General features: G+C 42.5%; 1 protein-coding gene across 1 annotated transcript in view; it reads left to right on the top strand.

Moving 5' to 3' along the window:
* The first annotated feature begins 1185 nt into the window (after positions 1-1185).
* Positions 1186-14391, top strand: part of LOC121452321 (tetratricopeptide repeat protein 8) — a 53340-nt gene continuing 40134 nt past the window's right edge. Inside the window, exon 1 of the mRNA XM_041658395.1 lies at positions 1186-1394. Coding sequence (XP_041514329.1) covers positions 1281-1394 — 114 coding nt within the window. The 5' untranslated portion in view covers positions 1186-1280. The remainder of the gene's footprint in view (positions 1395-14391) is intronic.

Here is a 14391-nt window from a genome sequence, read left to right as displayed (position 1 = left end):
CTCTGAAAGGAAATTTGGACACTATCAGAAAACGCTGGCTATGGAGGTTTTTCGCTTCCATCTTCCATCATGGTAGGAAGGGGGCAAGTGGATGATCTAAGAAGCCACCCCCAGACTCCTTGTCACATTTCTGTCTAACCGGCTTTACCACGAAATATTTGCCATCTTTGTAAATCTGTAGAGGGAAGGACACAGATCCCGAAGAAATCGTTCTGGCTCTGCTGAGTTAGCTCAAGGATTTCAATGACAGACTCTTTACCTAGCACATGCCAAAAACCTGGACTCAGTCTTCAGCAGGGGAGAAAATATTGTGCACACAAAAACGTTCAGCAGATGACACATGTGCCCAAAGATGGTGTTTCAAATGTTCTTTTGCTGTAACGTGTGTCAAATGTCTGTTACCTCCGCACGGGGGAGGCTGAACTGGGGGCTAGCCAAAGATACATAGCAAGACCCTGATACCAAAAGAAATCAAACAAAATCGAAAAATCAAATTCCCTTTTCCATAATTATCTACTTTGGAGGAAGTGCTATCAATCCGTAGATATAGAATTCAAAATCAACACCCTGACGTCATACAGCTCCCTAAATCCGGGCAACTTTAGGCAATTAATTTCTCTTTTTGGAGTCTATCTCAGTTTCTCATCTCTAAAATGAATGGATTGGACCAAGCAATCTCTCAGTTCCCCTACAATTTCAACACTGAGGCGGGGTTAGACGGAAAACTACTGGAGGTATTGTTTTGATTTTTCATTTGTTTTTTTCTTTTTCTTTTTTTTAGGGTAGAGGAAAAGCTGTTTCCGCATTTATGTTTCTAGAGTCAGAAATATGAGCGCAGTAGGAATGAGTGAAGTAGGGGGGCACAACCCGGGTCAATTTAGGTAGTTTTGCCTTTACTGGGGAAGCAGCGGGGCGGTTGCTAGGCAACTGCATCTCGTGTACGCACGGAGGCCCCCAGACAAGCTGTCTAAGTCACTTCCTGTTTTTGTGTTGTTTTGTTTGAAGGAGTGGTGGCTTTTCAAAATTAATGAAAGCTGTTGTCTTTAAAAGAGCACATAATTTTTTTCAGCCAATTCTGAGCAAACTCTCTGGATGAGGTCGGCTCACGGCGGCTTTTCTTTCCCCTGTTTTCAGGCGCGCTGTGGACACCTTTCAGGCCAGGCCCCGCCGCGTTGCCAGGCAGAGCCCGAATCCTCCCGCTCGCTGCTCCCGGACCCTGCCCTCCCTACTCCGGGCCCTGGGCCCCGGACCCCGGGCACTAGAGCGTTGTCTGGTCCACCATGGGTTCGGAGATGGAGCCTCTGCTCCGGGCCTGGAGCTATTTTAGGCGCAGGAAGTTCCAGCTCTGCGCCGATCTATGCACGCAGATGCTGGAGAAATCCCCTTATGACCAGGTACCTGCTGACCCTAGGCAGTCGGTGAATTCTCTTGCTATGGCCGTGGGCTCTAGAGGATCCCTGTGTCCCCTGGGGTAGCCCTGGGAGGAGGGCCCTAAGCGAAGTTACCTGTGTGGTCCGCAGAGGCACCCAAAGCAAGACTCTTTGGAGTCCTGGATGGTGGGTCCTTGGCCTTTACATCTCCGGAGATCCTGAGTTCTGTGCCTTGACAGCTCCTGCTGTAAACCACAGCACCCCCTTTCCAGAGTTAGTTACATTTAAAGCGACTCTGTTAAGTTTGTGAGGAGCTTTGATAATTCATTGGCCATTCACTGGTCAGACTCTTTACTTCGTTGGTTTCTAAAAAGGAAAGACGTATGCGAACGAAGATCAGAGACGCTGCCCCCTTTAAACACAGCTATCTTTTGGTTCAGATGAAGCATGCGATCTTCCTGCCTCTATGTCCAAGTGTCAAGGAGCTTTTGTTTCTGAGTCATGAGTTTGACTTGAGACAAGATACAGGATATATTTATTTCTAAAGAAACTACCTGGGCAGGAGAAACTATACTTGTAGGAGGGAAAGATAGAATCCCTCTAAGAGAAAATGATAGTGTTGATTCAAGGGAAATTTAACAGTCCAGCGTCCAGCGTGAGAGTGCACTTGTGTACTCCCCGTTCTTGGGAGGTAGAGGCAAAGTAGTTCAAAGTAATCCTTGCTAAGTAGAGAGTTCAAGGCTGGCCTGGTGAGGTAAGAACCTGCCTTTAGAAAGAAAGTAACAGTGTAGTAACGTTGTGTATGCTAAACGGAAAGGGTAATGATAAACGGAGAGGTACAACGCCATTGAGCAAATGGCTCCTGGAAGAGGAAGAAAAATGAGAGGTTAGTATTAGAATCGTGGCAGTTTGGCAGTGCTTCAAGTACATGCAGAGTGCACCTATACAGTTCTGATTCCCCTGCTTTTCCTCTCGTGGCATTGCCTTGGCATTGCTAGGGAAAGGTGGGGAGTTAGAAAAGCAGGGATCCGAGTGTGAAGGCTGTTTCTGGGCTCTGCTACTCTCTGAGCAAATGGATGGAAGTAACCTAGTGATTGCATCTGGCCTGCCCAACAATGGTGATGCTAAACGAGCTTCTGGTCTTGGTACTCACCTCATTAAAGGACTGCGTGTCTGTAAACAAGTCTTTTTCCAAGAGTGTCTCTTGGCCCATTAGTCTTACAAATGCTGCAAAAGACATTTCCGGCAAAAGTTTGGAAACAATGAGATAATATAAGATCTTGTTACCTTTGTTATGAGGGAAGTTTGTTAAGAAGTTTTGATGTATCAGACATTGTTCTGGGCACAAAGAGTCTCAAGAACTTTCCGTGTTGTTTCCATTGAGTTGGGATGGTTTCCACAAACAGGATTCCCAAGAGCTGTTGGCTGGAAGTTTCCTCATTAATGCCAGTGAAAGATAGACACGCCCTTTTTAGAGATTTCAGATGTGCCCAAAAGGCCCTGAATAGTTCCGAAGAAAATAAAGCTGATTTTTGCCAAATTTTATTTACTTAGAAATTTAGTTATTTAGAAACTTACTTGAGTACTGATTTTTTTTTGTCCTTAGGACAAATGTACTTCTTATTATTTGGAGTAGATATTGTTAGCAAAAGTGTTCTCATAGTGACATTCAGTACTACACCTGTGAGCTGAAATTTTATTTGTGCTAGATTCTTTCGTCAGGACTCTTTGTGTTTATTTCAATGAGCATCTATAGACTACTTATGATTTTGCAAGCATAAATTCTATAAAGTAAATAATTTTCTAATACTTAAAATAACCTTGTAAAGTAGGTAACAAAAACAACAGATTTGGTTTTGAGAATTTTATTGTGCTATCTCATTTAATCCTCAGCTACTTTAGGGCTTGGAATTATTTTTCCCCATCTCATGATCCAGGACACAGAAGTGTGTCCAAAAGTACAAAGCTAGCAAAACAAGCCCTTTAGGTTGCCACTAAACTTTTCCCAGTATATTTTTTCTCACATGCTTTCTCTCTACTCCCAAGATCTTAGCTGGTGTAGGATTTTGACACATCTATGTGGTTGGATTAAAAGCTCTGATTAGTCTTAAGGTAAAAAGTTCTGATTCTGATTTAGCCAAATAATAAAACTTATTTGAACAGAAGGGAAAGGGGAGGACAAATTTCCTCCATTGTTTGACGAAGATACTGTTTGGGAAAACCAACAGCCACAGAAGTGGTGCTTTTATTATGGTCAGGAAAGATTTTTTTTCCAGGAAAAAAGAGAAAACAAAGTAAGTGCTTTGTTTACAGTCTCATATTTTCAGCTAAAGAAGATAAAGGGTCTTAGTTTGGTCTCTTGTATTGATCTCATTATGTCTTAACCCCCAGTCTAAGATTGTTTTGTGAACATGTGGTTTCATGATGATTTCATGATGATGATGATGGTGTTGATGATAAAGAAAACAGACATGGGATCCCTCTGGAAATGCTGCTGTAGGTGCTGCTGGGTGATTAGCATGGCTAAGATCATCGCGGAGAGAGATCTTATTAGGTTCTAGCTTATTACATCAGTCTATTTTTTTGTGGATTTGTTATAAGACTTCATAATGTGATACATAGTTTATACCACAGAGGAGTTGTCCTTTGTAATTTGTTGATATGAGCAAGAGTTATACTCAGTTTGGGTAAATATGTCTTAGTTAGGGATTCCATTGCTGTGATAGAGCACTGTGACCAAAAGCAAACTGGGGAGGGGAGGGGTCTGTTTGGCTCACATGGGCAGTAACTCCAGGCAGGAACTGAAGCAGAGAGCATGGAGATCGCTGTTTACCGGATTGCTCGTCCTCATGGCTTTTCCAGCCTACTTTCTTAGATTCCCTAGAGTTAGTAGTGCTCACAGTGATCTGGGTCAATCATTAATTATCAGTCATTAATTCTCACCACCTCCCAAAGGAAAAAAATGACCCAGAGGTTTGCCCACAAGCCACACACACTCTCTCATGGTTCTCTCTTCTTAAATGATGCTAGCTCGTGTCAACCTGACAAAACACTAGCATTTCTTGAACTTCCTCCTTTCAGAATCCTTTCGGTTTATTTTAATTGCCATTCCTGGGCTATCAAACTGATTTTGGTGTGAATGAGTTTCTTTGGAGCAGTTCCCAGACACATAGTGGGACAAAGAAATGCAAATGCTTCTTTTCTATGCCAGTGGGTTCATTTTGGCCCCTGCTTTTCTCTCTCCTCAAATACAGGTAAGAACATTTGTTTTCAAAAGTAATTTTTTTTTCACCTTGGATTTCTTTATTTTTATTCCATATAGATGAAGGAGCTTTGGTAAAGTGATTTGATATTTCTTACTCGTGTAAGCTGGGCCAGGGAGCATCAAAAGATAACATATGTCTTCATATGTGGACCTATTGGATGAAGCCTGTCTCTATTTCATCTGACTCATTTTTTCTTCTCACAGGTCTAGGAATTGAGCCTAGAACCTTGTGCATGCCAGGCAAATGCTCCACCCGAGTTGCTTCTTCTCGTCTGCTTTCATTGCACATGTGATACCTGTGAAATAGTACTATCAAGAATCCTTAGTGCCTTGCATTTTTAGTAGGACATCAGATTTTATTTATTTTTAATTCTAGCCAAAGTTAGGATAAGTCAGGGCAGTTGGGCTTCCCACAGAAGCATCCAGACCAGGAACAACATGTTTCTTGTTTTATTTGGCTACGGAAGGGCCAAGAGTGGGGTGAATATAAGATATGTGGTTTTGGTAATGGAGAAGCATTCTAAGAGAGCATGGCTTGTGAATTCTTTTCCCCAGAAACAGTATGATTAACAGTGAGAGACAGAAGCCAGGATCCCTAAGCTTGGAGGATATGGAAGTTGGGTCTCCTAAGAGTAAAGCCAGAGAGATAGTGGGTTCATTTATCATAGTTTTCTCCCATTAGAAAAAAAAGATGACCAATTACAGCGAGGAGCCCTGTCTTTTGTTTTAATTGTGACTAAAAATGTGGCAAGAAGTGATTAGATGTGAAAGGAGGAGACACAAAGCCACCTGGCAGAGCAGTGTGACCTAGAGGGAGGGCTGGCTTCCCAGGCTCCTGTTGATCGTCCTGATTAGTGGCCTAATCTGATTACTGTTCTTTGTGTTCCATATGTCAGATTAATGGCCTTCAAGACAGTGCTGAATGTAGAGGCCCTCTCTAACTACACATTCCCTACAGCAACAGCATGGAACTCGGATAGGCAGTGGGGTTTAAAAGAAGACACTCTGTTCTTGAATGGGGTAGCTTTCTGAAGGCGGAAATATTTGGTGTGTTTACTTTTTCCTCTCCTACCTGAGTCTCCCCTTACACAGACAGATATTACAAAGAGGAAGGCAAATGATTGGAAGATGAAAGATAGGAAACAAGTTGTCTTCGGTGAGTGAGTAGTGCAATGATTTGATGGTACAGCCCCCACTCCCACCCCCGCCCCAGTTTGTCTTTCTGTCCAATTACCTAATTTGTTTCCTCTTTGGGGCCATGGAGGCTTCATCCTTTGGTTTCATCTGTACGTGCCAGACACTTGGTTGCCTGCGTTTCTGTCCTCCCAGATTATGCAGATTGCATTGCCACACGGCTGCTTGGTCACTTGACCTCCTAGCCTTTTGAAACCCACCCATCTTTGTTGCCTTACAGGCTTCTCCTTGCTGCTATGACTAAATTCTGAATGACAGTACTGCAGTTTTAGATCTGGGCAGGCTCATTAGCCTGAGTAAGTGTTGGTGATAATTAGGAAGTTGTGTTCAGAAATATCTGGAGATTCAGTTCCCTGAAGGAATAACAACGGCGTAAGAGAAACATCCCCCAGGGAGGAAGGAAAGAGACTTTCCTAGTTGCTGTGACCAAAATACCTGACAAGAAGCCATTTAAAGGAGGAAATGTTTTTCTTGGTTTACAGTCTTAGGAGATACAGTCCACTGCAGTGGGGAGCACATGGTGGCCGGAGCAGGAGGCTAACAAATCACTTTGCTTCTTACTGAGAGAGCTGAAAGTAGTAAATGCTCATTTGTCAACCCGCTTCTTTCTTTGTATTCAGCTCAGGACCCCAGACCGTGGAGCAGTGCCAACAGTATTTAGGATGGGTCTTCCTACCTCTCAATTTACTTAATCTGGAAAATCCCTCATAGACTCGTCCAGAAAATGTGTCTCCTAAGTGCTTCTGTCAAGTTGACCATCACTTTAATCTGTCACAGAGACAAACTGCTGGAGAAGAGTAAGAGTAAGAGCTGATCTCCATGAGGTTTCTAGTTTTTACAGACATAGTTGGAAAATTCCATAGGCAAGAACAATGATAATATGCATATCAAAATCACAAAAAGGGCAGGTAGAACCTGACAAAGCTGTACTCTGGAACAGGTGACCCGACCCAGGGAAGAGCCAGCATCCAAGGGGAAGTACCTGACATTCCAAACCATTAGCTAAAGTTACAAACCATCTCTGAATCCTGGATTTACCCAGTCTCCTCATCTAATCTCTTTGGTGATAACCAGCTTGGGGCGCGTCCAGATTTGTTTGTTAGCAAAGGCGGGGCATGCTGCCTTCCTGCTCAGTGCCTGTCTTCTATAGAAATTTCTATGTGGTCTGTTAGCAGGTAATTTTGTGGGACTGACTCTGTAAATTTGCCTGTTAGAACAAAGAACAAATTTGCCTGTTGTTGCTGTAAGGCCTCATGGTGTGGGGGAATGGAACAAGGTCATTCTGTTGCCCTGCGGAAGGCACACTACTGAGGTGTTTTGGAATGAATCCCATTTTGAATGGAAGAATCATGTCTTCACAGGTTTCCACAGATATGACAGCGACTTTTCCGAAAGACAAGTGTTCTTGCAGCTCTGCAAAATGGGTTATTTCATATGGATGTACACACTTCCTGTGGGCCTGTCTATTGGTCTGTCAGCTGTGCATTCCCTGTATTGTCATGTAGGCTTTCTCTTCCCTCCTCTCCTCCCAACCTCTGCCTCCCCTCTACCCACCCCAGTTCTTCTCCTCCATTTCTATTCAGAAAAGAGCAGGCCTTCCATAGATATCAACAAAACACAGCATATTAAGTTGCAGTAAAACTAAGTGCCCCCCCCTTATATTACAGCTGGGCAAGGCAATATGAGGAATAGAGTCCCAAAATCCATCAAAGAGTCAAAGACAGCCCCTTCTCCCACTGTTAGGAGTCTCACTAGAAGACCAAGCTATACAACTGTCACATATAACCAGAGTGCCTAGGTCAGTCCCATGAAGACTTCCTGGTTATTAGTTCAGTCTCTGTGAGCTCATTTGAGCCCAGGTTAGTTCATTCTGTGGGTTTTCTTGTGAAGACCTTGACCCCTCTGGTTTGTACAATCCTTCCCTATCTCTTCAGCAGGATTCCTTGAGCTGGGCCTAATATTTGGCTTTAGGTCTCTGCATCTGTTTCTATCAGCTGCTGATGAAGCCTCTCTGATGACAATTGGGCTAGGCATCAATACTGTTGGTCTTTCTGGGTCTGGGTTGCCTCCCTCAGGGCGATTTTTTCCAAGTTCTGTTCATTTGCCTTCAAATTTCATGATGTCATTGTTTTTAACAGCTGAGTAATACTCCATCGTGTAAATGTACCACATTTTCATTATCCATTCTTTGGTTAAGGGGCATTTAGGTTGTTTCTGGGCTCTGGTTATTGTGAATAAAGCTGTTATGAACATAGTTGAGAAAGTTTCTTTGTGGTATGATTGAGCATCTTTTGGGTATATGCCCAAGAGTGGTATAGCTGGATCTTGAGGTAGATTGATTTCCAGTTTTCTGAGAAACCACCACACTGATTTCCAGAGCATCTGTGCAAGTTTGAACTCACCAGCATGAACTGTCACTTGTGTTTTTGATCTTACCCATTCTGACAGGTGTAAGATAGAATCTTAGCGTCATTTTTATTTGCATTTCCCTGGGTGCTAAGGATGTTGAGCATTTGTTTAAGTGTTTCTTGACCATTTGAGATTCCTCTGTTGAGAATTCTCTGTTTAGATCTGTACCCCATTTTTTAAATTGGGTTATTTGGTTTTTGATTTCTAGTTTCTTGACCTGATATTTGGCAAAGAAGCCAAAATTATACAATGGGGAAAAAAAGCTTCTTCAAATGGTGCTGTTTTAACTGGATGTCAGCATGTAGAAAAATACAGGTAGATCTATATCTATCATCATGCACAAAAACTCAAGTCCAAGTGGATCAAAGTCCACAACATAAATCCATAGACACTGAACCTGATAGAAGGAAAAGTGGGGAATAGCCTTGGGCACATTGGCATAAGAGACAGCTTCCTGAACAGAACACCTGAATAGCTCAGGTACCAAGTTTGACAATTAATAAATGTGACCCCATGAGACTAAAAAGCTTCTGTAGGGCAAAGGACACCACCAATAGGACAAAATGGCAGCCTACAGAATGGGAAAAGAGCTTTGTCACTATCATATCTGACAGAGGGCTGATTTCCAAAATATATAGAGGAATGAATTTAATCACACAGAAAATATAATTTAGACAGACTCCAAGTTAAAGGCTGCAGTGTTTTCTAATTAAAGTATTGCCCTAATTTTAAATTAAAATTTAGCCTTAAATTAAAATGTTTAATTGAAATGAAAAATTCTTTTCTCTCATGGTTGTGCTCCTGATGGGCCTTCAAATGACACATGCCTGCCCTTTGTCTGTATCTTGTGGTGGTCAGTTTTCCTCTCTTGATATCATCTCATATACTTAGCATAGGGAATGCTCTCAGCTCAGGGTGTCTAGGCTTAAACACTGCCTCCACACCTTGATCTCACTCGTAGTGAAAATGGTACTATACCTATATGCCAAGGAGTTATGTGAACCCTTGTTGTTTAAGAGATCCAGACAAATCTCCCCCTCCTCGGACTTCCTTCTCATTTCCTATGTTTTCTGCCCTACCTCTTTCCCCTCCACCTGAGTTCTCTGAAATGTGTTCACTCCATAACCACAGCACCGCCGGGCGGTGGTGTCGCACGCCTTTAATCCCAGCACTCGGGAGGCAGAGGCAGGCGGATCTCTGTGAGTTCGAGGCCAGCCTGGTCTACAAGAGCTAGTTCCAGGACAGGAACCAAAAGCTACGGAGAAACCCTGTCTCGAAAAATCAAAAAAAAAAAAAAAATCGACATAACCACAGCACCTAGCACATTATGTTGTAGTTTATTTAATTTTGCATATTCCCCTGTAGAGTGTTTGCAGCATCTTGGTGGGTGCCAGAACTGCCAGGAACAGGCTGCGGAATGAACATGTTCTCTGTCTCACACCCTTTTAGGCCTTGCCTCTGTTTTCCATCCACATTTTCACCCACATAACCAGCCCCCTACTCTGTCCTCCCCACCCTCTGGGCCTCTCATTTTCTTCTCTGACATCTTGTTTTCCTACCTGCTCCTCTCCTGCACAGTTACACATATGTCCTCAAGGGATAGATGGAAAAACAGGATAGAGGGATCACAAAGTCCTTCATCAATAAACAGAACCCAGTGAAGCTGAGTTGGTGGCTTCTGTTTGGGCCACTGGAGGAATCTAACTCCTGTTGGTAGAATAAGGAACACCAGGCAAAAGCTTTGTTAGAGATTTCTGTTCCTTTAGTTGTTTGCTCTTCCTTTTCAAACATTGTCTGCAATCGCCTTTGATCTTTGTTGTCGATCTTTCCCACTGTCTCAGTGAGGATTTCAGCTGCTGTGGAGACTCCATTACCTCAGCAACTCTTTTAAAGGAAAGCGTTTAACTGGGCGGCTTACAGTTCGGAGGTTCAGTCCATTGTCATCCTGTTGGCATGAAGGCAGACTTGGTGCTGGAGCTCGAGAGTCCTACATCTTGATCGGCAGTCAACAGGAAGCAAACTGGGACACTGAGTGTTATCTTTAGCATATACGAGACCTTAAAGCCCCCTTCCACAGTGACACACTTCCTCCAACAAGTCCACACCTACTCCAGTAATGCCACATCTCCTAATAGTGCTACTCCCTTTGGAGGGTGTTTTCTTTTCAAACCACCATACCCATTTAATTCTATATTGGTCCTGTCTTACAGATATTCTAAACTTAATTTGGTTTTTCACTTTTTGAGGTACTAGAGATTATGGATCCAGGGTTGCATACGAACATACCTTATACCACTGAAATGTAATCCAGCCTCGCATCTAAACTTTACTTTTTACTTTGGCATGCCTTATTATTTCTGGCTTTTAAGAAAATTTAAATTTCCAATAAGCTGACAAAATGTGCTCTTGGTTCACACACATTTGTAGAACTGTGTTAGTTACTCCTCTCTTTGCTGTAGCCAAACATTAACCAGAGCAGCTTAAGGAAGGGAGGAGTCTGTTTCGGTGGATGGTGCAGAGGAGCGCAGTGCACTGTAGCAGAGAAGGCAGGGGTTATGCATGGGCTGTGGCGCTAAAGAGGGAGTGGAGAAAGGACAGCCAGTGCTCAGCTGCCTTTCTCCCTTTCCCCTTGCAATCAGCCTTGGACCCCATCCTGCTGGTGGCCATGTCAGAGGAGTAGCAGGTGGCAGTTGACTTCAGGGGATAGGCCTACTAGGAAGCAAAGCACTGATGGGTGAATCTCAGGATAGGCAAGGCTTTAGCCCCAGAATGTCTCCTGCTACTGCGGTGCCTTTACATGTTTGCCGCTGCCATTTTTCTCTGGTATCTGGCTTGTTGTGAATGAACCTTGATGTAGTGCGATTATCTCATGGAAATATCCCGCGCTATGGACATTTTTACCTGTGGATTACAAAGATGCTTTCCTCCTAAGTTGTATTGTTTAAAGTGTTATCCTCACCCTTGATAAAACAGTGGCTGCAGAGGATAGAAAATAGGAACAAGGAAAATCACACAGCTAGTTTCTCTTTTTTTTTTTTTTTTTTTTCGAGACAGGGTTTCTCTGTGGTTTTGAAGCCTGTCCTGGAACTAGCTCTTGTAGACCAGGCTGGTCTCGAACTCACAGAGATCCTCCTGCCTCTGCCTCCCGAGTGCTGGGATTAAAGGCGTGCGCCACCACCGCCCGGCACAGCTAGTTTCTCTTGAGGAGCCATATAGATTATGGTTTGGGTCAACGATTAAGAGAAGCAATTGAGTCCCAGAAGCTCTTAGCTCAAGTTCTTTTAATCTTAATGTTGAGAGATGTGTTTCATAGCTAAAACAAAGCCTTAAACAATGACTTAAGGTTAGGCTAAGATGTTTTTGTTAATGACTTTGAGGTAAAAAAAAATCTTGGAAAGCAATTTGAAGGCACACTTTTTAGTAGTTGAGTGAGGACTCATTGAGGTCAAGAAACAAGAGCGATGGCAGCCTGACTAAAGCTGGCTGACGTATCTTTCCTGCTAGGATGGGATGATGATTAATTCCTAGTGCCCATTTCTGCCCTCAGCTTCCTGGTATAAAAACTGCCGATGAGTAGCCGATGAGAGATATCCACCCTGGGGATTTCAAATAGAGCTGACTTGATATATATATATGTATATATATATATATATATATATATACATATATATATATATACATATATATATATATATATCTTTAAAAAGAATCTAATGAAAGCTTTTTTTTTTTTTATAAGATTACCTTTTGAGCCAGGTGGTGGTGGCGCACACCTTTAATCCAGCACTCGGGATACAGAGACAGGTGGATTTCTGTGAGTTTGAGGCCAGCCTGGTCTACAAGAGCTAGTTCCAGGACAGGCTCCAAAGCTACAGAAAAACCTTGTCTTGAAAAAAAAAGATTACCTTTTGAGATAACTAATAAAATAATTTATTCTTTCTTTGTAACCATAAAATGCAGCCTGCCAGTAAAAGAACTGGCTGAGAAAAATACCTTGCTTGCTTACACTCAGTTAATCTATAACAAGTTGCTTGGACACGAATATATGTGGGTTCTTGGGACAATTTGTTTTTCATCTGTAGTATGTAAAAGTTTAATCATGTAAGGGATATGGAAGAATGCTGTGTTTTACTTGTATTCATTTGAAATTCACTTGAAATTCACATTGTAATTTTTATACTGTTTAAAAGATTTTGCTGGGGTATATATGCTATAAGGAGGGAAAAAATAAAGAGACGAGAGAAGGAAAACCCCAGGAAAGCTGTAGAAGGAAAGTTAGGAGGAAGACATCAAGAGAGACAGAAGGAAAACACCAGAAGAATAGAGTGGAACAAGCAACAGAAAGAAGACTAAAACAAAGAACTAAGCTTTGGCCCTTAGAAAAGTCCCCGTTTGTCTGTTTGTCCAGTGGTTTTCCTGCTCTGCATCTCCTCTTCACTTTCTCTGACCTGCTGAAAGCTTGCCATTCATCAGCACCCTGGGTGAGGTCCTGCCATGTTGGAGGTGTGTGTGTGTGTGTGTGTGTGTGTGTGTGTGTGTGTGTGTGTTTCCCTTTTCGCCAGCCCCAGAGAGTTAAGTTTTTCCCCCCATCGCAGCACCAGCTCCCCCAGAATTTTTACTCCCTCAGATAGAAAATTCAAGCTGAGTGATGAATTTGCTGACTCCGTTACTCTCCCTCAAACCCTGAGCTGCTGGACGCTGGTCCTTAAGGCAGTGGTACCATCCCATGATGGTGCTGCCTACATTAGTATGTGTCCTCTCTCCTAGGCTAAATCTTCCTAGAGACATTCTCACAGATTCACCCAAAGGTGTGCTTCCTTAATGCCCTAGGTATTTCTTAGTTCAGTCAAGGTACCCATCTAAATTAGTCAGCACTATGACCTTGAACGGATTACTGTCTTTAAATCTGTTTTCATTCTCTGTTTTGTTATCTCCGGATGATAATTCTTGATTCGTATTCTTGATTTGTGTAGACTGTTGTTATGACATCCGAATGAGATTGCCACACATACACAAGAAAGAATAGAAAGGTGTGTTTCCGGGATCTGCCATCTCCTCCCCTCTGTCTCACACTGCTGAAGTATGAGCCATGCTTAGGAAATTCGTGCTGCTTTTAGATCCAACTTGTAGTTGCTCTATGCTCTCCAGCTGCTGTTTTGTGTTTGGTTTATTAGTACATTGTAAGATCCTCTCTAAATTTGGTCCTTTGGGGTGGTCATTGTCCAGCCTGGCTCAGCCTTTTCCTCTCGTGTCCCTGTCATGAACCCTGCTAAAGAATTCATATATCTATCCACAGCTTGGCCTTTGCTTGTGCAGATAATGTATGTAATATATCCACAGTGTTCCTTTCAGATCGTAGCATTAGAGAGAGCAAGGATCTTTCTGTTTCTTAACATTTTCTCCACTAAAGCATGGCATAGATGACGTGTTTGGCTGCTGCTGCCTAGACATGGAAATGTAGATGTCTGTTGTAAGATCTGATTGACGAATGGTTTCCTATTTAAGTTGGAAAGAAAAGATTTAGGTGCCACATTTATCAACACCCAGCACTAATATAATATATACTATGTAGTCTTTATAAACATTTCTACAAGAACATTGTAGTTAGAATTAATTTCTTACTATCAGCCACTAATCTTATCGTGGTTATGTGGAATCAAAGGTTTATATTATCTGGATTTTCCTTCTGCCTCATGAGTGATTAAAGTCTAAATGTCTTGCTTTTGGAGGCAAGAAAATAGTTCCTTCGTATAGTTTAAAATTAATCTTATTTTCATAGTTATTGAGTCATTTTTCATGAATAAAGTTTATTGAAATAATTGTTTTTAAATTATTACTTCTACTTTCCTTTTGTGTTGGCTTTTTAAAGTGTGTGTGTGTGTGTGTGTGTGTGTGTGTGTGTGTGTGAAGGAGTAGTTTAGGTGGTAGCAAGAGAACAACTTTTTTTTTTTTTTTTTTTTTTTTTTTTTGGTTTTTCGAGACAGGGTTTCTCTGTGGTTTTGGAGCCTGTCCTGGAACTAGCTCTTGTAGACCAGGCTGGTCTCGAACTCACAGAGATCCGCCTGCCTCTGCCTCCCGAGTGCTGGGATTAAAGGCGTGCGCCACCACCGCCCGGCTAAGAGAACAACTTTTGGGAGTCAGTTCTGTTCTTCC

Source organism: Microtus oregoni, unplaced genomic scaffold (assembly GCF_018167655.1).
Source record: "Microtus oregoni isolate MIOR12 unplaced genomic scaffold, Mior012 000009F_ref0000495, whole genome shotgun sequence".
Taxonomy (NCBI): domain Eukaryota; kingdom Metazoa; phylum Chordata; class Mammalia; order Rodentia; family Cricetidae; genus Microtus; species Microtus oregoni.
Note: the sequence above shows the minus strand (reverse complement) of the source record. Positions and strands in the feature narration are given on the sequence as shown.